This window comes from Pyrus communis, chromosome 3 (assembly GCF_041283825.1).
Source record: "Pyrus communis isolate YQ-2024b chromosome 3, ASM4128382v1, whole genome shotgun sequence".
Lineage (NCBI taxonomy): Eukaryota > Viridiplantae > Streptophyta > Magnoliopsida > Rosales > Rosaceae > Pyrus > Pyrus communis.
The window spans coordinates 4,291,122-4,317,272 of NC_142567.1; the positions used below are offsets into that span (position 1 = coordinate 4,291,122).

At 38.4% G+C, this 26,151-nt stretch overlaps 1 protein-coding gene and 3 long non-coding RNA genes across 18 annotated transcripts; all 4 read left to right on the plus strand.

Annotated features, from left to right (window-relative positions):
- The first annotated feature begins 321 nt into the window (after positions 1-321).
- On the plus strand, positions 322-2,885 carry LOC137715190 (uncharacterized). Its single transcript, XM_068454433.2, has one exon. The coding sequence runs from the start codon at positions 505-507 to the stop codon at positions 2,722-2,724; it is 2,220 nt and encodes a 739-aa protein (XP_068310534.1). The 5' UTR covers positions 322-504; the 3' UTR covers positions 2,725-2,885.
- Positions 2,886-4,404: 1,519 nt separating this feature from the next.
- On the plus strand, positions 4,405-6,282 carry LOC137714231 (uncharacterized). 4 transcript variants are annotated; one of them, XR_015960508.1, is made up of 7 exons: positions 4,405-4,549; positions 4,748-4,808; positions 5,018-5,034; positions 5,124-5,157; positions 5,258-5,376; positions 5,482-5,597; positions 5,863-6,282. It is a non-coding gene; the product is annotated as an uncharacterized LOC137714231 (long non-coding RNA). The 4 variants fall into 4 exon arrangements; XR_015960507.1 differs by having other exon boundaries at positions 5,018-5,157; XR_015960506.1 differs by having other exon boundaries at positions 4,406-4,808.
- Positions 6,283-11,329: 5,047 nt separating this feature from the next.
- Positions 11,330-20,313, plus strand: LOC148697781 (uncharacterized). 5 transcript variants are annotated; one of them, XR_015960513.1, is made up of 7 exons: positions 11,330-11,461; positions 11,665-11,725; positions 11,935-11,951; positions 12,041-12,074; positions 12,175-12,293; positions 12,399-12,514; positions 12,780-13,199. It is a non-coding gene; the product is annotated as an uncharacterized LOC148697781 (long non-coding RNA). The 5 variants fall into 5 exon arrangements; XR_015960510.1 differs by having other exon boundaries at positions 11,935-12,074; XR_015960512.1 differs by lacking the exon at positions 11,330-11,461 and adding an exon at positions 19,824-20,313 and having other exon boundaries at positions 11,494-11,725; positions 11,935-12,074; positions 12,780-12,996.
- Positions 20,314-21,838: 1,525 nt separating this feature from the next.
- LOC137714726 (uncharacterized) lies at positions 21,839-24,299 on the plus strand. Of its 8 annotated transcripts, none has more exons than XR_015960514.1 (7): positions 21,839-21,970; positions 22,174-22,234; positions 22,444-22,460; positions 22,550-22,583; positions 22,684-22,794; positions 22,906-23,022; positions 23,298-23,696. It is a non-coding gene; the product is annotated as an uncharacterized LOC137714726 (long non-coding RNA). The 8 variants fall into 8 exon arrangements; XR_015960515.1 differs by lacking the exon at positions 21,839-21,970 and having other exon boundaries at positions 22,009-22,234; positions 23,298-23,514; positions 23,656-24,299; XR_015960517.1 differs by having other exon boundaries at positions 22,444-22,583; positions 22,684-22,802.
- The last annotated feature ends 1,852 nt before the right edge of the window (positions 24,300-26,151 follow it).

The following is a 26,151-nucleotide window of genomic DNA, read 5'->3' on the forward strand; positions in this document are numbered from 1 at the left end:
AACTTATAAGTGAATAAAATACAACTAAATGACATATTTGTACCACATGTTACCTCTCACCCTTATTCACACACTCATTTTACCTCCCATTTTTATTAATTTTGGATATTAATCTTCTTCAATTGATTTGATCTAATAACTAAAAATTAATAAGAATGTGTGATAAGTAAAAATTCGAGTACGGAGAGCACTACCTTTTATATGGTGTAAACAACACCAAGGGTATTATTATGATGTAATTATAACGCATGCACAGCAAGGAGAGGCCCAACGTAACCAGATCCTTACACTACTGGGTTACATTATGATAAAGACAAACTCCATTCTGTCACCCTTCCATTACCAATAACTCTCTCTCTTTCTCTCTCTCTGTGTGCAGCAGCCTAACCCACCATACAAACCAAACAAATCTTCCATCAATCATAACCTCACAACCCTATCGTCTTCTGTTTAATGCTAATGCCACATCCACAGCTCAGTAAAACGTTATAATGAGAAGAAACAATGGAGTCAGATCAGAGACCCCATCACACCAAAAGCAGCAGCAGCACAGCTAGTACAACCACCAGCGAGTTCTTCGTCTGCTTCACCACATCCCGCCTCTCTTCCTCCTCCTCCTCCATGAAGCTCTCCTCCAAGTCCCTCCTTAGCCCCGGCCGCGCCAGAGGCGGAGACCCTAACTCCCAATTCTCCCTCTCCTCTTCGCTCAGCCGCCGCCTCAAAACCAGCGGTAGCATCAGGGGTGGCCAAGCCTCTCCGATGTTCCCGAACGGCGGTATAAACAAAAAACGCGGGTGTGGTATCGAAAACCCAGAACCCTCCTCCCCTAAAGTCACGTGTATCGGACAGGTGAGGGTGAAGACCAAGAAACAGGGCAAGAAAATGAGGATAATTACCAGATCCAGACGCAGGGGAAGCGAGGCGAGTTTCAGAAGATCAGAGAGCTCCAACAACTCAGCTACTCAAAGTCAAGATCTTTTCAACAACAACTTCCAAGGTTTGCACTTTCCGAATCACCAGATAAGTAGTAGTCATAGTAAAAATCAGCAGGAATGCTTGAGGCAGAGGAACCAGAGGTGGGTTCATTTTCCCCTGACGATTTGCGAGGCCCTGAGGGCTTTTGGGTCGGAGTTTAACTGCCTGTTTCCGAACCGGTCTTCGTGTTTGGCGAATGACAAGGAGAAGGAAGAGAGTAGTAGCAGTAAGGAGGTGAGGTCAGAGAGTGGAGGCTCGTCTTCTTGCGGTGCGGTTTTTGCGCGGTGGTTTGTGGCGTTGCAAGACGGGGACGGGAAAGGGAGGGAGATTGAGCTAGTGGTGGGGGAAGATCAGGAGAGGACGGAGAAGGATAGCGATAGTAGCGGCGGCCGTAGCCAGCGGAGGCAGTTGTTTGAAGGGATTGAGTTCAAGGAAGAGAGATTCAATGAGGGTGGAGTGGAGGAGGAAGGAGGAGGGAGAGTGAGTATTTGTGCGCCTCCGAAGAATGCTCTTTTGCTCATGAGGTGTAGATCTGATCCGGTTAAAATGGCTGCTCTTGCTAATAGATTCTGGGAGATGCCTGCTGCTGCTGAGGAAAATGAAGAAGAAGATCAAGAGGGGAACAATGAGGGTAGTAATGTAAAAGCAGAGAAAGGTGCTGGAGAAGTGGTTGAGAAAATGGAAACTGGGTTGGAGGCGGAGGCGGCGGCGGAGCGGGAGGATGGAGAGTGTGAGGAATGGGTTACAGAAGGCAAAGAGCATGGAGAGTTGGAAGAACTAGAAAGTTTGGGTTTCGAAGAAGACGAGGAATTGAAAGAAGATTTGGGTGAGAACCAAGAAAAATGTCTGCAAATTTTCGATGAAGTGCGACAGATCGAAGAGAAAGTCGAATGCCAAGTGGAAGAAGAGTTTTTCGAACAAGATGAAGAACAAGAATCGGATGCGACAGGACAGCGAGCAGTGTCGGAATATTTGTGTTCGACTGAAGTTGTCGTAGATCCAGAAAATATAGAACTTGAAGAACAAGCGCAGCAAGAGCAAGAAGAAGATGAAGAGAGAGAAGAGGAGGTGAGTGAGGAGAAGATTCCAGAATCTTCCATTGACTCTGTACAGTCGGAAGAACTAGAAGAGAAAACAGAGGCTGAAGTTGCAGAGGAGTCAACGGAAGAAGAAACAGAGACAGTGATGGTAGATAGACCCGAACCCGAACCCGAACCCGAACCGGAGCCAGAACATGAACCGGAGCTCGATAACCCGAATACCCAACTGGGTGCAGGGTCCAAGAACGCCGGTCAAAAGTCTGTGTTACCGGACTGCCTGCTGTTAATGATGTGCGAGCCGAAGCTGTCGATGGAGGTGTCGAAGGAGACTTGGGTGTGCGGCACGGACTTCATCCGGTGCCTGCCGGAGCGACACGTCAAGAAAATCGACGGACCGGATAAGGCGAAGAAGCGGGTGAGCATCGACTCGAAGCCTCCTCTGGCGCCGGTGGTTCAGCAACCGATAACGATGCAGCCGCCTAGGTCGTCTTGTTCATTTCCGGTTCAGTCGATGGCGACGATGATCGGGCAGAAGCTGGTGGGGTCCGCTGCTTATGAGCCGTTCGTGCTGACGCGATGCAAGTCCGAGCCACTGAGGTCAGCGCCTAAGCTTGCGGCGGCGCCGGAGACGTGTTTTTGGAAGAATAGGAAGCTGGAGCCGCACAGGCAGGCTGCGATGGGAGTCGGCGCGGCTGGGGTAGGGTTTTGAGCCGGAGGTAATTAATTTGGATTGTGAAAAAAAAAGAAAAAAAAAATTGAAATGTATGTAGGAAGTTTGCACTCTATTTTCGTTTGTACATTTTTATGTAGTGATTTTGTATAAATTCATTTTTATGTTTGCTCTTATAAATATATTTATGATTTATTTTAGCTCCTCTATTAGTTTTAGCGAGTTTTTTTGTAAATGATAATTTGCCATGTATACAAGTTACAACTAATATTATGTTTGGGTGAAGAAATTTAAGATTACTAAGAAATTTAAAAATGATGGAAATTGAAATGATGAGATTTTATTTTCTAGAATTTGTAAATTTTCTTGTTTGGTTAACCTAAAAGAACAATGGAATTGAATACGGAATTTGTTATTTTTAAACTCTTAATCATAGAAATTGAGAAATGACATCTATTTATATGGAATTTGAATTTGGGATTTGAAGGTCCCAAATTCCAAGTTATTTTTTTCAACACAGAAATGCTAAATTTCTATGTTTATGAATTCAAACAAGAGAAGTGATGCTTTTCAATTTATAAATTCTAACTTTTACCAAAATTCCATGTTTATTTCCCTCATCCAAATATAGTGTAATGTGGTTTGGGAAGCTAATTTTTTACTGAAGATGTTTATCCTATAATGGTGTCCTCAATCACCAATACAAGGCTATGTGTTTGTAGAGTGTTGCGTATGGTCTTGTAATAGTAGATTGAGACTTTACGATGGTGGTAAATTGTTCCATGTAAATCTTTTGCTTGTTGTAAGGCATTTTTCTAGTAGTGTTTTTCTTTTTCTTATTGAAATTACAGACTACAACCAACACCAGTTTGTTAGGTGTTTAACTCGAATGAGGATCCTCTCCAAATCCTCTTTGTGAGGATTCCGGAGATCCTTCAATTATGTCTGTTCATCATACATTGTGCGGTAAAAAATTATTTTAATTTTTTTATTTAAAATTGAATATAAACAGTATCTGACGAAAATTGACCGTATGATGTACGATAAACTGACAAGATTGGAGGATCGTTAGGATCCTCACAAAGAGGGTCCAAGGATCTGGAAAGGATCCTCATTCGCCATCATTCAAATCACTTTGTAAAGAAATGAGTCTTATAAAGTGAGTAAACCTTTTTATGGTGACTAATGTAGGCCAATGAGGTAGAATGATATTTTTACACAGAAACTTCAACATTCTGAATCCATCAGCGCTCTATGTTTAGGGTTGACATGGAAATATAATAAAATAGTACAACAGGGCTTGTTATTAGATACAAAAGGGTCAAAAGGCCCAGCCCAACTAATAATAAAAAAAAAAACCTAATGAAAAATACTTGAAAATTTTAAGTTTTAACGATAATGACAAAATAAATGAATCGTAGCAGGATTAACTTTTTAGTGTAAAAATATAATTTTTCGTTAAAATAAACAGTATCGCATACTTTTGGTTAAAAAAAAAAAAAAAAAAAAAAAAAAAGCATAAAAAGGCCGGAGACCTGCAAGAAAACATTTGAAATAATAAATAGGGCACGGAGCACAAAAGCGAGATAGCCGTTAGAGACAGAATCGAGACTTTTCAGTTGTATTAAGATCTGACGGTCAGGAATTAGTAGCCGTTATATTCAAAACGAGACGAGCACCTGCTCTCCCAAATTCCCTTTTAAAGAACCCAACAAGAAACACAGACGCACAGTGTATACAGAGAGAGAGAGAGAGAGAGAGAGAGAGCGGCTTCCTATGCCATTCATTTCTCTCTCGGGATTTTGAAGATTCAATGCTTTGATATGTGCCTTACTTTGATCAAGTCCCTTGATTTCTCTTAAAGGTTTGTGGGTTTGTTTCGATCTTTCGTTTTTTATTTTTTTTTTGAAATTTCGAATGTTCTGGCTTTCGATTGTTTTTCAGATTTTCGGACGTTTTCTTATTGTTCTTCGTGTTCTAGATCATGAGTTTTTCTGATTTCATTCAAATTTTAATTTGGGGTTTTTGATTTCTGTTGTTCGATGGTGATTTCCTATTGGAGGTGATCGAAATGGGATCAAAGGAGAACAACCCAGCTCTCGTCAGGCCTTCAAATTTCCAAGGTAAGAGACGTAGCAGAACCCCAGGATGTAAATTTAACGTAATTTTCAATTTTTGAATTTTTTAAATTTATGTTCTTCGTTTGCATTTATTTTCTTACAATCTGATGAATCTCTTTCCATGTTTTTGTTTTAATATGTTTGATTCGTTTTCTAGTAGCCTTTAGTTTACCAATGAACTAATTCGAGACATTATAACCGCTGTTATTCAGAAAAGATGCTGTGGAATGTAAGAAAAACGTGCCATATCTGCCACATAGACCCGTGAGAAGGTTGCTATCCAAAGAATTTGATACTAATATTTCAATGTTTGTATAGGAGGTTTGCACAATTGCTCCAGCAGCAGCCGAAGGTACTACCTTTTAGAATGATGACAAGGATCTTTTGTTTACCTTTTGGTTTTTCGATTTTAGTTCGAATTACAATTTTTGGTATTGGTTACATGTAATTAGGAAACCAAGGAAGTGTCTGTGAGTTCATTTGCTGCAAATCCAAAGGCTGTGGAGAATATTGAGGATGAGGCTTGTGATGCTCATGTGCCAATGTTCGTTAAGCACACCCAAGTAGGATGGTATGTGTGTCTTACTGTCTAGTACTAGTAGCACTTTTCTTATTCAAAAGTTGCCATCTTTATATATCAGAAGGCTAACTGGGTACATTCTGTTGATTACTGCAGGAAGAAGATGAAATGTGGAGGATGAGGACCCCATTATGGACAGCAGCAGCTCTAAGGATCCGCTTAATTTTGTTAAGTACATAGCTGACATCTACGCTCACTACGGCGAAACTGAGGTATATTTTCAGCTATTGAAAGCATATACATACTATGGTATTACTATTAGATGGATCACTGAAACAAATGCAGGAACTTAGTTCTGCTCTTGAGGGTTAGAAATGAAAGGCATAGATGTTAACCTTAAGATTTTTTGGAAGTCTCTGTGATCACTGATCAGATGAGCTTAGAAATTAAAAAAGCTCAGAATTCTTGCATCTGTTTGTTTGATCATAGCTTCTAACGAATGTTGAAAATTCTGAATTCATGTCTCTGTGTAATCAGATGAGCTTCGAAACTGAAAGCACTGCATGAATCCTAACTGAAAGCTGATGAAACTTTGGACTAACCGGACTAGCACAGTGGACATTTCTGCATTTGGACCCCCGATCTGTAGGAAAGTGTATCTAGGAATTTCACAGTGATGTATAATTTATGGGGTGAGAGTGAGTTGAGTGGAGCGAGTGGGTCCAAATGCAGAAACTTCATCAGAATTGCCCTGGTATGTTTTCTAAAATCCCCCAAAATAACTGTTGTTTGCTTGACTATCTATGCTAGCATGAAATTTCTGTTGCTTTAACTGCTTTAAATTCTCTGCCAGTTGATAATGTAGAACTGATGTATGTGGTTGATGATAATGTAAACTTGCTGCTGGATGCAGGATCCAGTTTTACTTTTATGTATGTGCGCTGTAGTTGAAAATCAGACCACACAAATGTTTTGTTTGCTACCTGCAAAAGCCCAAATTTTTTAATCCATAACCTATTTTACCAACCTACACGGCACAATGTGACAAGGCACTCATAAATTTTTGAACCAAGTGTATTTGAAAATTAAAAACAGAATGTAAAACACAAAATTTAAACTAGAAAAACTTAAATTTTTGAACCTATTGAAAATAAAATAAAGCACAAAATGTAAAACACAAAACACAAAATGTAAAACACCTATAGAAAAACTTAAAACACAAAATGTAAAACACAACCTCACGTAACTTGATCTAGAAGATCTGCACATTGGATTTTTGATCTGTAACGTCCTTAAACAACATTGGATTTTCTTATCTCTGGCAATCACAATTTTAAGTGGTGGTTAACTAGGTGGTCAATACCGAAACTATATTAAAACATCAAAATTTCACTAAACAGATGTTAAAAATGGATTTGGGACGTCGAAATTAGTCTAAGAGGGATCCCAAGCGAAACAAAACAAAAAAAAAGTCAACTGTCAACAACGACATAATTCCCTAAGGGCCACGGAATATTCCAATCTGATTATGTAACTAGGTTGGGCCGAATATGGGTCGACCCGGTTCGTCCAAAAACAAAACGATTTCTTAAAAGTTGGCAAAATTTTGGGTGATTTTCAAATCGCTACAACTCACTTGTTTCTCAACCAAATTTGACAAACGAAGCTAGAGAATAGTAGAACAAGATTATACATGTTTGGAGTCCAAAAGATGGCTAGAAACTGTCTAAAATTGATGGGAAACTGCTCTAATGAAGTCCTTGAAATGGAGTCTGTGCATGAATTTTCATGGAACAAATGCCATAAAGTTCCATAAAGTTCAGTTGGATGAAGTTTTGATGGTGGTTTCGTTTTAGTAAACTCGCTAGGAAGGGATGATTGATGTGATGATCTCGATGAGAAAGAGAGTTTGAGTGAGATGGAAGAGAAGTGAAAATAGAGGGTTGAAAGAATTCTAGAAAAATGGGGGTCCGACGTGGCACACACCTATAGGCCAGAAGTTCACATGTCGAAATTAATGTAAGAATATCAAAATGCCCTCGCCTTCCGAGCTTCGTAAAATCTTCGTTATATCTCCAAATTCGATTCCGCTTATGCTCACGTGTTCATATCAACACGTACTATCTAAATGTAAAGAAATGTGGCAAATCATGAAAAGATCAAATACATCCATGAAGAATCTTGTTTAGTCATTAAGGGCGTTTTCATCCATTTACTTATTAAAAAACTATACGTTGTAAATATAAAACGTGTTGAAACTACGTAATTTAAAGAAGTGACTCCCTATAGAATTGGAGCTCAGCATGAAGCTCCACAAGCCCAAAACCTTGGCAGAGTGCTTTGACAAGGCGGAGGAAATCGTCGCCTGAGACGATGGGTAAGAACGATAAAATCCGAAACCATCATGAGGCTTTTCCACTTCTCTCAACAACATTTTGCATGAGATTCGAGATAAGCCCTTCAGGAAGCCTCGCCCAATGTTGAATTCGAGTCCTAGCTCTAAGCATTGACGTATATCGGAAATTGAACATTCCCATGTGTAGTTCAACATCAAGAGTAGACTACCACACTGCCAAGCTCTCCTGTTCGTGATAAGGAAGACAAATCAAAGGCATTAAAGATAGAATTAATAAATCTCATCTTTTAATCTTCTTCTAATTGAAGATCAACTCAAATAAGCAAGGAATCTTCATCAAAATCAATCAAGGATACTACCATCATCATCCTAAGATATTATCTTCTACTTAATATTTTGGAATAATTCTTTCCACATCCAACCCACAGATGAATCACCTTAGCCAATGGGAAGCCGCCACGTGCCTATAAATAGCTCATTTCCATCAAAATTTTCGTAAGCTTTTGCTACGCATATAAGCCATAAACACTCATCTTTTCAGAGACAGTGACTTAGGCATCAAAGCTCCATTGACGAAACCCCCTTACCTATTTGCACGTGAGGCTTTGGCCCTTGATCACATATGTTTATTATTGTCTTGTAGGTACAAATTCGTCAAGACTCAATATGACGGATTTTTGCTACCACAAATTAGTGCTGTCATTGAGAGTCTTATTAAACGCTCAAAAAATGCTCTTGCGAGTTTTGAATTTTTCCATTACATACGTAAATTTTTCCACACGTTCATATTCTTAGAATTTTTATAGGTTCTTTGGGGAAAAGATACAATTAGAGGGGGCGTTGGGGATGTGCAAAAGGTGTAGCGGCATAGGACCTCAAAATTTTGATCCTCCTATCACATTTGTAAATTTATAATTAAAAAAATTGATTAAAAAGAAAAGTCATCATCATATGATAGTATCTATATTACAATTGATTAAGTGGAGTTTCTACTAAAACAATTCTCTAGCAATAAAAAAACTTGTGTATTACTTCCTTTCACTTTCTCTAGCAATAAAAAACGTATTACTTTAATCCACAAATACAAGCGTATTTCCATATCTGTGTTTCAGACGTGCTCTATTTTTTCATAGAATTATAATTTCATGGCAATTGGAGATTATTTATTTAGTAAGAATGATATATTGGTTTCAATTATTGTTGAATTCTGCATGAATATATTGTCTAGAAATATATATATATATATATATATTTTTTTTTTTTTCAAATAAGGTGGGCCTCTTTATTAAGTTTGCACATGATGGTTCATTTGGATAAACGATGGAGATCGGGATGTGGCCATACGTCATTGCTCATTGAGGCTCAACAGAACGGTTGCCACTGCGGAGCACCCTTGCGGGCACGATAGTGCCCGTGAAACAGCTTCAGGCAGAGCCTAGATTGTCGCTTATGTAACAATAGTAATTTAGTCGCCGCTGTAGTGGCCTGTGAGACAGCTTCAATGCCACGCAGCAGATCAGCAGCCCAAGTCATTGCAGAAGTAGCTAGACTGGCGGCTCAAAGCCAAACCCAGGCATGCGCTGCACTGCAACTTAACCATACCCATGACCTGGGAGCCTAACGCGTGGAGCCTCAAGGACCCACGACCCGCGACCCACGACCAGACCCGGTCTGTCCCAGTGGTCCAGCCAATTCTTGAGGCCTTCACTCCAAATTAGTTACAGATCGGTTCAGTCAAACCGATTCTTGGTTCCCCGATCAATCGCAACCTAGGCTGGTTCTGTTGGACAGACCGTCAGATTAGCGATTGAACATGGGTATTTGTACCTTATTTTCTCTTGTTTTTTCGTAGATTTGACTCGTCCCAGCTCAAATTTGTACTTAAAATCCATTACACTTCCATTACTAATGGAAACGCCTATTATCTTAGTTCTTCCACCCTGAAAGGCGATCAACACCTGTCCGTTCCAATGCAACATATGACCTTGGTGAATCAACTTATTGAGCACATCGAGACACGATGGCAGTTGTTGACGTTGCTTTCTAGCAACATCCTGGCAAACAGCCACGAACTGAGCGTTGGGGGCAATGTGCACTCCTTCCTGGGGCCTTAGGGTAATGTTTTCTCTCACCTTAGCGGGCAGACATCGTCTACTTCCGACTAGGTCCATGTGAAAATATGCATTTATGGTTGGGCTCACACTCGGACGAGCATTCTAGACCCAATTCTAAGCGAAATGTCCATTCACGACTTGGCTTACAAATAGTTCTCTCCACCTTGTATTGGAGAGGCATCATAGTAAATGAAGAAAAGAAGAAGCACAGTCTGGCTTGAGTTTAATTAGCAGCCCGTGTCATGCACAACCACGAGCATCCCGCTCGGCGGCTGTGTGACCATAATTTTCACCTTCTCGGAATAATGAATGTTCAAGCCCGGAGTGGAGGCAGTGCCTCGTACCTCTTCACTGAGAGATGATATAATCACGTGGTTCCTGGTATAATCATATCTATCTGCGAAGTGAAACTACTTCGAGAGGAATGAGTTGACTTCGACAACTTAGCTATACCAGTTACTCCCACTAGATACTAAACTACTATGTCCAATCAAAGCAGCACTTACTCGACCACGTGGGATGTCACGCCAGACTGACTGGCGTAGATTGTTTTCCGTTATTGTGTAGAGAACATGCGGCCTTGCTCTAGATAAAGGGCATGTTTGAGTAGACAGGTCTTGCCACTGACCCCTACTTGTACCGATGACTTAGAAAAGTGTTTGAGGCCTAGACTAACTCCTCATGGCCTATAAATAGGTGAATTGACTCCTCATGCGGGTTAGACACTTTGAACGTGCCTCGATATGTAGGCCTATAAAATCCGGAGATCCTTCAATTATGTCTGTTTATCATACATCGTACGGTTAAAAAATATTTTAATTTTTTTATTTAAAATTGAATATAAACAGTATCTGAAGAAAATTGACCGTACGATGTACGATAAACTGGCAAGATTGAAGGATCGTCAGGATCCTCACAAAGAGGGTCCAAGGATCCAGAAAGGATCCTCATTCGCTATCATTCAAATCACTTTGTAAAGGAATGAGTCTTATAAAGTGAGTAAACCTTTTTATGGTGACTAAACTTCAACATTCTGAATCCATCAGCGCTCTATGTTTAGGGTTGACATGGAAATATAGAAAAATAGTACAACGGGGCTTGTTATTAGATACAAAAGGGTCAAAAGGCCCAGCCCAACTAAAAAAAAGAAAAAAAAAAACTAATGAAAAAAGTTTGAAAAATTTGAGTTTTAACGATAATGACAAAATAAAGGAATAGTAGCAGGATTAACTTTTTAGTGTAAAAATATGATTTTTCGTTAAAATAAATAGTATTGCAGACTTTTAGTTAAAACTTAAAAAATAAAATAAAATAAAAAATAAAAAATGAAGCAGGCCGGAGACCTGCAAGAAAACATTTGAAATAATAAATAGGGCACGGAGCACGAAAGCGAGATAGCCGTTAGAGACAGAATCAAGACTTTTCAGTTGTATTAAGATCTGACGGTCAGGAATTAGTAGCCGTTACATTCAAAACGAGACGAGCACATGCCCTGCTCTCGCAAATTCCCTTTTAAGAACCCAACGAGAAACACAGACGCACAGTGTATACAGAGAGAGAGAGAGAGAGCGGCTTCCTATACCATTCATTTCTCTCTCGGGATTTTGAAGATTCAATGCTTTGATATGTGCCTTACTTTGATCAAGTCCCTTGATTTCTCTTAAAGGTTTGTCGATTTGTTTCGATCTTTCGTTTTTTTTGATTTTTTTTTTTTGAAATTTCGAATGTTCCGGGTTTCGATTGTTTTTCAGATTTTCGGACGTTTTCTTATTGTTCTTCGTGTTCTAGATCATGAGTTTTTCTGATTTCATTCAAATTTTAATTTGGAGTTTTTGATTTCTGTTGTTTGATGGTGATTTCCTATTGGAGGTGATCGAAATGGGATCAAAGGAGAACAACCCAGCTCTCGTCAGGCCTTCAAATTTCCAAGGTAAGAGACGTAGCAGAACCCCAGGATGTAAATTTAACGTAATTTTCAATTTCTGAATTTTTTAAATTTATGTTCTTCGTTTGCATTTATTTTCTTACAATCTGATGAATCTCTTTCCATGTTTTTGTTTTAATATGTTTGATTCGTTTTCTAGTAGCCTTTAGTTTACCAATGAACTAATTCGAGACATTATAACCGCTGTTATTCAGAAAAGATGCTGTGGAATGTAAGAAAAACGTGCCATATCTGCCACATAGACCCGTGAGAAGGTTGCTATCCAAAGAATTTGATACTAATATTTCAATGTTTGTATAGGAGGTTTGCACAATTGCTCCAGCAGCAGCCGAAGGTACTACCTTTTAGAATGATGACAAGGATCTTTTGTTTACCTTTTGGTTTTTCGATTTTAGTTCGAATTACAATTTTTGGTATTGGTTACATGTAATTAGGAAACCAAGGAAGTGTCTGTGAGTTCATTTGCTGCAAATCCAAAGGCTGTGGAGAATATTGAGGATGAGGCTTGTGATGCTCATGTGCCAATGTTCGTTAAGCACACCCAAGTAGGATGGTATGTGTGTCTTACTGTCTAGTACTAGTAGCACTTTTCTTATTCAAAAGTTGCCATCTTTATATATCAGAAGGCTAACTGGGTACATTCTGTTGATTACTGCAGGAAGAAGATGAAATGTGGAGGATGAGGACCCCATTATGGACAGCAGCAGCTCTAAGGATCCGCTTAATTTTGTTAAGTACATAGCTGACATCTACGCTCACTACGGCGAAACTGAGGTATATTTTCAGCTATTGAAAGCATATACATACTATGGTATTACTATTAGATGGATCACTGAAACAAATGCAGGAACTTAGTTCTGCTCTTGAGGGTTAGAAATGAAAGGCATAGATGTTAACCTTAAGATTTTTTGGAAGTCTCTGTGATCACTGATCAGATGAGCTTAGAAATTAAAAAAGCTCAGAATTCTTGCATCTGTTTGTTTGATCATAGCTTCTAACGAATGTTGAAAATTCTGAATTCATGTCTCTGTGTAATCAGATGAGCTTCGAAACTGAAAGCACTGCATGAATCCTAACTGAAAGCTGATGAAACTTTGGACTAACCGGACTAGCACAGTGGACATTTCTGCATTTGGACCCCCGATCTGTAGGAAAGTGTATCTAGGAATTTCACAGTGATGTATAATTTATGGGGTGAGAGTGAGTTGAGTGGAGCGAGTGGGTCCAAATGCAGAAACTTCATCAGAATTGCCCTGGTATGTTTTCTAAAATCCCCCAAAATAACTGTTGTTTGCTTGACTATCTATGCTAGCATGAAATTTCTGTTGCTTTAACTGCTTTAAATTCTCTGCCAGTTGATAATGTAGAACTGATGTATGTGGTTGATGATAATGTAAACTTGCTGCTGGATGCAGGATCCAGTTTTACTTTTATGTATGTGCGCTGTAGTTGAAAATCAGACCACACAAATGTTTTGTTTGCTACCTGCAAAAGCCCAAATTTTTTAATCCATAACCTATTTTACCAACCTACACGGCACAATGTGACAAGGCACTCATAAATTTTTGAACCAAGTGTATTTGAAAATTAAAAACAGAATGTAAAACACAAAATTTAAACTAGAAAAACTTAAATTTTTGAACCTATTGAAAATAAAATAAAGCTTACAAAATTAAAAGCATCTAGAAAAACTTAAATAAAAAACTTAAAGAAAGTTAGGAAAGAGTAAGGAAAGAGTTACAAAATTTAAAGCGCTTTATTTAACGTGGTTAGACGCAGCAGAAGCCCGGTGGTTAAGGATCATTCAGAGTCAATGACTTCAAGTACAGTTCCAGCCTATGACCATAACCTTGAACTCATGACCTATAACCTCATTAACCTTTAATCTCCACAACTCCATGCGAAACCTTAGACATAAGGCCCATCGAGACTTAAGTTTGCCTGGAAACAACTTTAATCTTGAATTGAAGAAAACACCTTCTGCCCTGTCTAAAATTCCTTCCGAAGAGTTTTATTATTATTATGAAACCCCTCATTATGAATTGAAGAAAACACCTTATCCGTGCAAATCCTTGAACTTACGCCTCATTATGAATTTCTTCAAGCTCATTCAACTGTAACTTGCATTTTTCATCCGCTAAATTAGAGTCAAAATTTAGCTGCTTAATAGCCCAGTATGGGGACCTTAATTTGCACAAATGATTGTACCCTCGGAGTTCAAAACCATGGAAGGAATACCCTGGAGGAATTTTAGAACCACTAATCTGGTGCTACAATTGCCTCGACCCACCTAGAAACATATTCCACATCCACTAGAATATCATTCCCATGGGACTATGGGAATGGTGTGAAATCTCTTGTCCCCAGATTTCACTGTCTAAAATTACGTATTTCGTATTCGTATCCGTAGTTTCGACGCGTTTATATTTAAGGCCTATAGTTTTTTCGATAACTAAATAGACGAAAACACCCTTAATGAACTAAACAGGATTATTTGTCCACATATTTGGTCTTTCTATGATTTGCCACATTTCTTTACATATTTGGATAGTACGTATCGGTTGATATGATTGCGTGGGCGCAAGCAGAATCAAATTTGGAGATCTAACAAAGATTTTACGAAGCTTGGAAACTGAGGGAATTTTGGTCTTTTTAGATTAATGTGGACATGTGAATTTCTTGGCTTTGGGTGTGTTGGACACACCCCCATTTTTCTAGAATTCTCTCGGCCCTCTCTTCTCTTCCCGTCTCTCACTTCTTTCCTATCTCATTCTTAAACTGTCTTCCTCACCGAGAATCATATCACACAACCATCCTTTCCCGACAAGTTTTCTAATACAAAACCACCATCAAAACTTCCCTATCGTCCCCACGAACTCGATTATGGTGTTTGTTCCTTGAAAATTCGTGCACATACGTCATTTCAAGGACCTTCAATGGAGCAATGACTTTCCATCAATTTAGATAGTTTCTAGTCATTTTTTGGACTCCAAACAAGTATAATTGTGTTTTACTCTTCTCTAACTTCGTTTTGATATATCATAGGTCAAATTTGGTTGAGAAACGACTAAGTTATAGCGATTTGAAAATCACCCAGATTTCAACCAATTTTTCAAAAATCATAGGTTTACCTGACCTGACACAGCTACATAAGATTGGAATATGAATATTCTAAGGGCCTTGGGGAATATTCCATTGCTATTGACCGTTGACTTTTTTGGGTTTCACCCGAGACTCATCTTAGGCTTGTTTCGACGTTCCAAATCCATTTTTCACATCCGTTTAGTGAAATTTTGATGTTTTAACGTAGTTTCAGAATTGACTGCCTAGTTGACCACCACTTAAAATTGCGATAAGCAAAGATCAGATCGTTGAATCGTTATGAAATTTTAATATGTTATTTTTGGAGCATAATGAGGATTTTAGAAAGTTACGAATTAGAAATCCAATGTGCGGATCTTTCCTTTCAAGTTACGTGGGGTTGTGGAACTTACTGTTGCTAGTTGATCGAGGGTTGACTTTGGTCAACGCATTTTGAATTCTTCTAGAGTGTCCCTAGATGACGTGTACATGCGATTATTAAATGTTTTTATCAAAAGAACTATAAAAAAAGACGTGTGAATTGTTCTAGGCGATGATTGTATAAAGGATCCACGTACATTTATCGCCTAGAACAATTCACACGCCTCGTTTAAGAATTATTTCAATAAAACACTTAATTCTCGCTTGTACGTGTCTTCTAGGACATTCTAGAAGAATTTGAAACACATTGACCCTCAATCAACTGGCAACTGTAGGTTCCACAACCTCACGTAACTTGATCTAGAAGATCTGCACATTGGATTTTTGATCTGTAACGTCCTTAAACAACATTGGATTTTCTTATCTCTGGCAATCACAATTTTAAGTGGTGGTTAACTAGGTGGTCAATACCGAAACTATATTAAAACATCAAAATTTCACTAAACAGATGTTAAAAATGGATTTGGGACGTCGAAATTAGTCTAAGAGGGATCCCAAGCGAAACAAAACAAAAAAAAAGTCAACTGTCAACAACGACATAATTCCCTAAGGGCCACGGAATATTCCAATCTGATTATGTAACTAGGTTGGGCCGAATATGGGTCGACCCGGTTCGTCCAAAAACAAAACGATTTCTTAAAAGTTGGCAAAATTTTGGGTGATTTTCAAATCGCTACAACTCACTTGTTTCTCAACCAAATTTGACAAACGAAGCTAGAGAATAGTAGAACAAGATTATACATGTTTGGAGTCCAAAAGATGGCTAGAAACTGTCTAAAATTGATGGGAAACTGCTCTAATGAAGTCCTTGAAATGGAGTCTGTGCATGAATTTTCATGGAACAAATGCCATAAAGTTCCATAAAGTTCAGTTGGATGAAGTTTTGATGGTGGTTTCGTTTTAGTAAACTCGCTAGGAAGGGATGATTGATGTGATGATCTCGATGAGAAAGAGAGTTTGAGTGAGATGGAAGAGAAGTGAAAATAGAGGGTTGAAAGAATTCTAGAAAAATGGGGGTCCGACGTGGCACACACCTATAGGCCAGAAGTTCACATGTCGAAATTAATGTAAGAATATCAAAATGCCCTCGCCTTCCGAGCTTCGTAAAATCTTCGTTATATCTCCAAATTCGATTCCGCTTATGCTCACGTGTTCATATCAACACGTACTATCTAAATGTAAAGAAATGTGGCAAATCATGAAAAGATCAAATACATCCATGAAGAATCTTGTTTAGTCATTAAGGGCGTTTTCATCCATTTACTTATTAAAAAACTATACGTTGTAAATATAAAACGTGTTGAAACTACGTAATTTAAAGAAGTGACTCCCTATAGAATTGGAGCTCAGCATGAAGCTCCACAAGCCCAAAACCTTGGCAGAGTGCTTTGACAAGGCGGAGGAAATCGTCGCCTGAGACGATGGGTAAGAACGATAAAATCCGAAACCATCATGAGGCTTTTCCACTTCTCTCAACAACATTTTGCATGAGATTCGAGATAAGCCCTTCAGGAAGCCTCGCCCAATGTTGAATTCGAGTCCTAGCTCTAAGCATTGACGTATATCGGAAATTGAACATTCCCATGTGTAGTTCAACATCAAGAGTAGACTACCACACTGCCAAGCTCTCCTGTTCGTGATAAGGAAGACAAATCAAAGGCATTAAAGATAGAATTAATAAATCTCATCTTTTAATCTTCTTCTAATTGAAGATCAACTCAAATAAGCAAGGAATCTTCATCAAAATCAATCAAGGATACTACCATCATCATCCTAAGATATTATCTTCTACTTAATATTTTGGAATAATTCTTTCCACATCCAACCCACAGATGAATCACCTTAGCCAATGGGAAGCCGCCACGTGCCTATAAATAGCTCATTTCCATCAAAATTTTCGTAAGCTTTTGCTACGCATATAAGCCATAAACACTCATCTTTTCAGAGACAGTGACTTAGGCATCAAAGCTCCATTGACGAAACCCCCTTACCTATTTGCACGTGAGGCTTTGGCCCTTGATCACATATGTTTATTATTGTCTTGTAGGTACAAATTCGTCAAGACTCAATATGACGGATTTTTGCTACCACAAATTAGTGCTGTCATTGAGAGTCTTATTAAACGCTCAAAAAATGCTCTTGCGAGTTTTGAATTTTTCCATTACATACGTAAATTTTTCCACACGTTCCTATTCTTAGAATTTTTATAGGTTCTTTGGGGAAAAGATACAATTAGAGGGGGCGTTGGGGATGTGCAAAAGGTGTAGCGGCATAGGACCTCAAAATTTTGATCCTCCTATCACATTTGTAAATTTATAATTAAAAAAATTGATTAAAAAGAAAAGTCATCATCATATGATAGTATCTATATTACAATTGATTAAGTGGAGTTTCTACTAAAACAATTCTCTAGCAATAAAAAAACTTGTGTATTACTTCCTTTCACTTTCTCTAGCAATAAAAAACGTATTACTTTAATCCACAAATACAAGCGTATTTCCATATCTGTGTTTCAGACGTGCTCTATTTTTTCATAGAATTATAATTTCATGGCAATTGGAGATTATTTATTTAGTAAGAATGATATATTGGTTTCAATTATTGTTGAATTCTGCATGAATATATTGTCTAGAAATATATATATATATATATATATATTTTTTTTTCAAATAAGGTGGGCCTCTTTATTAAGTTTGCACATGATGGTTCATTTGGATAAACGATGGAGATCGGGATGTGGCCATACGTCATTGCTCATTGAGGCTCAACAGAACGGTTGCCACTGCGGAGCACCCTTGCGGGCACGATAGTGCCCGTGAAACAGCTTCAGGCAGAGCCTAGATTGTCGCTTATGTAACAATAGTAATTTAGTCGCCGCTGTAGTGGCCTGTGAGACAGCTTCAATGCCACGCAGCAGATCAGCAGCCCAAGTCATTGCAGAAGTAGCTAGACTGGCGGCTCAAAGCCAAACCCAGGCATGCGCTGCACTGCAACTTAACCATACCCATGACCTGGGAGCCTAACGCGTGGAGCCTCAAGGACCCACGACCCGCGACCCACGACCAGACCTGGTCTGTCCCAGTGGTCCAGCCAATTCTTGAGGCCTTCACTCTAAATTAGTTACAGATCGGTTCAGTCAAACCGATTCTTGGTTCCCCGATCAATCGCAACCTAGGCTGGTTCTGTTGGACAGACCGTCAGATTAGCGATTGAACATGGGTATTTGTACCTTATTTTCTCTTGTTTTTTCGTAGATTTGACTCGTCCCAGCTCAAATTTGTACTTAAAATCCATTACACTTCCATTACTAATGGAAACGCCTATTATCTTAGTTCTTCCACCCTGAAAGGCGATCAACACCTGTCCGTTCCAATGCAACATATGACCTTGGTGAATCAACTTATTGAGCACATCGAGACACGATGGCAGTTGTTGACGTTGCTTTCTAGCAACATCCTGGCAAACAGCCACGAACTGAGCGTTGGGGGCAATGTGCACTCCTTCCTGGGGCCTTAGGGTAATGTTTTCTCTCACCTTAGCGGGCAGACATCGTCTACTTCCGACTAGGTCCATGTGAAAATATGCATTTATGGTTGGGCTCACACTCGGACGAGCATTCTAGACCCAATTCTAAGCGAAATGTCCATTCACGACTTGGCTTACAAATAGTTCTCTCCACCTTGTATTGGAGAGGCATCATAGTAAATGAAGAAAAGAAGAAGCACAGTCTGGCTTGAGTTTAATTAGCAGCCCGTGTCATGCACAACCACGAGCATCCCGCTCGGCGGCTGTGTGACCATAATTTTCACCTTCTCGGAATAATGAATGTTCAAGCCCGGAGTGGAGGCAGTGCCTCGTACCTCTTCACTGAGAGATGATATAATCACGTGGTTCCTGGTATAATCATATCTATCTGCGAAGTGAAACTACTTCGAGAGGAATGAGTTGACTTCGACAACTTAGCTATACCAGTTACTCCCACTAGATACTAAACTACTATGTCCAATCAAAGCAGCACTTACTCGACCACGTGGGATGTCACGCCAGACTGACTGGCGTAGATTGTTTTCCGTTATTGTGTAGAGAACATGCGGCCTTGCTCTAGATAAAGGGCATGTTTGAGTAGACAGGTCTTGCCACTGACCCCTACTTGTACCGATGACTTAGAAAAGTGTTTGAGGCCTAGACTAACTCCTCATGGCCTATAAATAGGTGAATTGACTCCTCATGCGGGTTAGACACTTTGAACGTGCCTCGATATGTAGGTCTGGCAAACGGGTCGTGTTTGCCGTGTTCGTAATGTTTTCGTGTAACACTTGTTATTTTGATGGATCGTATCGTGTCACACCCATTATTTTAACGGATTCTTAACAGGTTAGGTCATTTTACCTAATGGTTAAAATAGCTTAACATTGCCACAAAAATAGGTTAGGTCATTATGGCCTGTTAAGAAATTTTTTTTTCTTTCTAAATTTGCACATATCACATAGCCACATAAATATTACTTCAGAATAGCTTAACATTGCCACAAAAATATCATAACGAGATTTGCTTGATCCAGATAAATCGACGGACCGGATAAGGCGAAGAAGCGGGTGAGCATCGACTCGAAGCCTCATCTGGCGCCGGTGGTTCAGCAACCGATAACGATGTAGCCGCCTAGGTCGTCTTGTTCATTTCCGGTTCAGTTGATGGCGACGATGATCGGGCAGAAGCTAGTGGGGTCCGCTGCTTATGAGCCGTTCGTTTTGACGCGATGCAAGTCCGAGCCACTGAGGGCGGCGCCTAAGCTTGCGGCGGCGCTGGAGACGTGTTTTTGGAAGAATAGGAAGCTGGAGCCGCACAGGCAGGCTGCGATAGGAGTAGGTGCGGCTGGGGTAGGGTTTTGAGCCGGAGGTAATTAATTTGGATTGTGAAAAAAAAAAAGCAAAAAAAATTGAAATGTATGTAGGAAGTTTGCACTCTATTTTCGTTTGTACATTTTTATGTAGTGATTTTGTATAAATTCATTTTTATGTTTGCTCTTATAAATATATTTATGATTTATTTTAGCTCCTCTATTAGTTTTAACAAGTTTTTTTGTAAATGATAATTTGCCATTTATACAAGTTACAACTAACATTATGTTTGGGCGAAAAATTTAAGATTACTAAGAAATTTAAAAATGACGGAAATTGAAATGATGAGATTTTATTTTCTAGAATTTGTAAATTTTCTTGTTTGGTTAACCTAAAAGAACAATGAAATTGAATACGGAATTTGTTATTTTTAAACTCTTAATCATAGAAATTGAGAAATGATATATATATACATGGAATTTGAATTTGGGATTTGGAGGTCCCAAATTCCAAGTTTTTTTTGTCAACACAGAAATGCTAAATTTCTATGTTTATGAATCCAAACAAGAGAAGTGATGCTTGTCAATTTATAAATTCTAATTTTTACCAAAATTTTATGTTTATTTCCCTCATCCAAACATATAATGTGGTTTGGGAAGCTAATTTTTTTTACTGAAGATAAGGGTTACGATGCACTTGCATGGAACATGTTTATCCTATAATGGTGTCCTCAATCACCAATACAAGGCTATGTGTCTGTAGAGTGTTACGTATGGTCTTGTAATAGTAGATTGAGACTTTACGATAGTGGTAAATTGTTCCATGTAAATCTTTTGCTTGTTGTAAGGCATTTTTCTAGTAGTGTTTTTCTTTTTCTTATTGAAATTACAGACTACAACCAACACCAGTTTGTTAGGTGTTCAACTCGAATGAGGATCCTCTCCAAATCCTCTTTGTGAGAAATCCGGAGATCCTTCAATTATGTCTGTTTATCATACATCGTACGGTTAAAAAATATTTTAATTTTTTTATTTAAAATTGAATATAAACAGTATCTGAAGAAAATTGACCGTACGATGTACGATAAACTGGCAAGATTGAAGGATCGTCAGGATCCTCACAAAGAGGGTCCAAGGATCCAGAAAGGATCCTCATTCGCTATCATTCAAATCACTTTGTAAAGGAATGAGTCTTATAAAGTGAGTAAACCTTTTTATGGTGACTAAACTTCAACATTCTGAATCCATCAGCGCTCTATGTTTAGGGTTGACATGGAAATATAGAAAAATAGTACAACGGGGCTTGTTATTAGATACAAAAGGGTCAAAAGGCCCAGCCCAACTAAAAAAAAGAAAAAAAAAAACTAATGAAAAAAGTTTGAAAAATTTGAGTTTTAACGATAATGACAAAATAAAGGAATAGTAGCAGGATTAACTTTTTAGTGTAAAAATATGATTTTTCGTTAAAATAAATAGTATTGCAGACTTTTAGTTAAAACTTAAAAAATAAAATAAAATAAAAAATAAAAAATGAAGCAGGCCGGAGACCTGCAAGAAAACATTTGAAATAATAAATAGGGCACGGAGCACGAAAGCGAGATAGCCGTTAGAGACAGAATCAAGACTTTTCAGTTGTATTAAGATCTGACGGTCAGGAATTAGTAGCCGTTACATTCAAAACGAGACGAGCACATGCCCTGCTCTCGCAAATTCCCTTTTAAGAACCCAACGAGAAACACAGACGCACAGTGTATACAGAGAGAGAGAGAGAGAGCGGCTTCCTATACCATTCATTTCTCTCTCGGGATTTTGAAGATTCAATGCTTTGATATGTGCCTTACTTTGATCAAGTCCCTTGATTTCTCTTAAAGGTTTGTCGATTTGTTTCGATCTTTCGTTTTTTTTGATTTTTTTTTTTTGAAATTTCGAATGTTCCGGGTTTCGATTGTTTTTCAGATTTTCGGACGTTTTCTTATTGTTCTTCGTGTTCTAGATCATGAGTTTTTCTGATTTCATTCAAATTTTAATTTGGAGTTTTTGATTTCTGTTGTTTGATGGTGATTTCCTATTGGAGGTGATCGAAATGGGATCAAAGGAGAACAACCCAGCTCTCGTCAGGCCTTCAAATTTCCAAGGTAAGAGACGTAGCAGAACCCCAGGATGTAAATTTAACGTAATTTTCAATTTCTGAATTTTTTAAATTTATGTTCTTCGTTTGCATTTATTTTCTTACAATCTGATGAATCTCTTTCCATGTTTTTGTTTTAATATGTTTGATTCGTTTTCTAGTAGCCTTTAGTTTACCAATGAACTAATTCGAGACATTATAACCGCTGTTATTCAGAAAAGATGCTGTGGAATGTAAGAAAAACGTGCCATATCTGCCACATAGACCCGTGAGAAGGTTGCTATCCAAAGAATTTGATACTAATATTTCAATGTTTGTATAGGAGGTTTGCACAATTGCTCCAGCAGCAGCCGAAGGTACTACCTTTTAGAATGATGACAAGGATCTTTTGTTTACCTTTTGGTTTTTCGATTTTAGTTCGAATTACAATTTTTGGTATTGGTTACATGTAATTAGGAAACCAAGGAAGTGTCTGTGAGTTCATTTGCTGCAAATCCAAAGGCTGTGGAGAATATTGAGGATGAGGCTTGTGATGCTCATGTGCCAATGTTCGTTAAGCACACCCAAGTAGGATGGTATTTGTGTCTTAAGCACACCCAAGTAGCACTTTTCTTATTCAAAAGTTGCCATCTTTATATATCAGAAGGCTAACTGGGTACATTCCGTTGATTACTGCAGGAAGAAGATGAAAATTTGGAGGATGAGGACCCCATTATGGACAGCAGCAGCTCTAAGGATCCGCTTAATTTTGTTAAGTACATAGCTGACATCTACGCTCACTACGGCGAAACTGAGGTATATTTTCAGCTATTGAAAGCATATATATACATATACATACTATGGTATTACTATTAGATGGATCACTGAAACAAATGCAGGAACTTAGTTCTGCTCTTAAGGGTTAGAAATGAAAGGCATAGATGTTAACCTTAAGATTTTTTGGAAGTCTCTGTGATCACTGATCAGATGAGCTTAGAAATTAAAAAAGCTCAGAATTCTTGCATCTGTTTGTTTGATCATAGCTTCTAACGAATGTTGAAAATTTTGAATTCATGTCTCTGTGTAATCAGATGAGCTTCGAAACTGAAAGCACTGCATGAATCCTAACTGAAAGCTGATGAAACTTTGGACTAACCGGACTAGCGCAGTGGACATTTCTGCATTTGGACCCCCGATCTGTAGGAAAGTGTATCTAGGAATTTCACAGTGATGTATAATTTATGGGGTGGGAGTGAGTTGAGTGGAGCGAGTGGGTCCAAATGCAGAAACTTCATCAGAATTGCCCTGGTATGTTTTCTAAAATCCCCCTCAATAACTGTTGTTTGTTTGAAATTTCTGTTGCTTTAACTGCTTTAAATTCTCTGCCAGTTGATAATGTAGAACTGATGTATGTGGTTGATGATAATGTAAACTTGCTGCTGGATGCAGGATCCAGTTTTACTTTTATGGATGTGCGCTGTAGTTGAAAATCAGACCACACAAATGTTTTGTTTGCTACCTGCAAAAGCCCAAATTTTTTAATCCATAACCTATTTTACCAACCTACACGGCACAATGTGACAAGGCACTCATAAATTTTTGAACCAAGTGTTTTTGAAAATTAAAAACAGAATGTAAAACACAAAATTTAAACTAGAAAAACTTAAATTTTTGAACCTATTGAAAATAAAATAAAGCTTACAAAAATTAAAAGCGTCTAGAAAAACTTGAATAAAAAACTTAAAGAAAGTTAGGAAAGAGTTACAAAATTAAAAGCGCTTTATTTAACGTGGTTAGACGCAGCAGAAGTCCGGTGGTTAAGGATCATTCAGAGTCAATGACTTCAAGTACAGTTCCAGCCTATGACCATAACCTTGAACTCATGACCTATAACCTCATTAACCTTTAATCTCCACAACCCCATGCGAAACCTTAGACATAAGGCCCATCGAGACTTAAGTTTGCCTGGAAACAACTTTAATCTTGAATTGAAGAAAACACCTTCTGCCCTGTCTAAAATTCCTTTCGAAGAGTTTTATTATTATTATGAAACCCCTCATTATGAAATGAAGAAAACACCTTATCCGTGCAAATCCTTGAACTTACGCCTCATTATGAATTTCTTCAAGCTCATTCAACTGTAACTTGCATTTTTCATCCGCTAAATTAGAGTAAAAATTTAGCTGCTTAATAGCCCAGTATGGGGACATCCTAAACCCTGTTGGAGACCTTAATTTGCACATATGATTATACCCTCGGAGTTCAAAACCATGGAAGGAATACCCTGGAGGAATTTTAGAACCACTAATCTGGTGCTACAATTGCCTCGACCCACCTAGAAACATATTCCACATCCACTAGAATATCATTCCCATGGGACTATGGGAATGGTGTGAAATCTCTTGTCCCCAGATTTCACTGTCTAAAATTACGTATTTCGTATTCGTATCCGTAGTTTCGACGCGTTTATATTTAAGGCCTATAGTTTTTTCGATAACTAAATAGACGAAAACGCCCTTAATGAACTAAACAGGATTATTTGTCAACATATTTGGTCTTTCTATGATTTGCCACATTTCTTTACATATTTGGATAGTACGTATCGGTTGATATGATTGCGTGGGCGCAAGCAAAATCAAATTTGGAGATCTAACGAAGATTTTACGAAGCTTGGAAACTGAGGGAATTTTGGTCTTTTTAGATTAATGTGGACATGTGAATTTCTTGGCTTTGGGTGTGTTGGACACACCCCCATTTTTCTAGAATTCTCTCGGCCCTCTCTTCTCTTCCCATCTCTCACTTCTTTCCTATCTCATTCTTAAACTGTCTTCCTCACCGAGAATCATATCACACAACCATCCTTTCCCGACAAGTTTTCTAATACAAAACCACCATCAAAACTTCCCTATCGTCCCTACGAACTCGATTATGGTGTTTGTTCCTTGAAAATTCGTGCACATACGCCATTTCAAGGACCTTCAATGGAGCAGTGACTTTCCATCAATTTAGATAGTTTCTAGTCATTTTTTGGACTCCGAACAAGTATAATTGTGTTTTACTCTTCTCTAGCTTCGTTTTGATATATCATAGGTCAAATTTGGTTGAGAAACGACTAAGTTATAGCGATTTGAAAATCACCCAGATTTCAACCAATTTTGCAAAAATCATTTGGTTTACCTGACCTGACACAGCTACATAAGATTGGAATATGAATATTCTAAGGGCCTTGGGGAATATTCCATTGCTATTGAACGTTGACTTTTTTGGGTTTCACCCGAGACTCATCTGAGGCTAGTTTCGACGTTCCAAATCCATTTTTCACATCCGTTTAGTGAAATTTTGATGTTTTAACGTAGTTTCAGAATTGACTGCCTAGTTGACCACCACTTAAAATTGCGATAAGCAGAGATCAGATCGTTGAATCGTTATGAAATTTTGATATGTTATTTTTGGAGTATAATGAGGATTTTAGAAAGTTACGAATCAGAAATCCAATGTGCGGATCTTTCCTTTCAAGTTACGTGGGGTTGTGGAACTTACCGTTGCTAGTTGATCGAGCGTTGACTTTGGTCAACGCATTTTGAATTCTTCTAGAGTGTCCCTAGATGACGTGTACATGCGAGAATTAAATGTTTTTATCAAAAGAACTATAAAAAAAGACATGTGAATTGTTCTAGGAGATGATTGTAAAAAGGATCCACGTACATTTATCGCCTAGAACAATTCACACGCCTCGTTTAAGAATTATTTCAATAAAACACTTAATTCTCGCTTGTACGTGTCTTCTAGGACATTCTAGAAGAATTTGAAACACATTGACCCTCAATCAACTGGCAACTGTAGGTTCCACAACCTCACGTAACTTGATCTAGAAGATCTGCACATTGGATTTTTGATCTGTAACGTCCTTAAACAACATTGGATTTTCTTATCTCTGGCAATCAC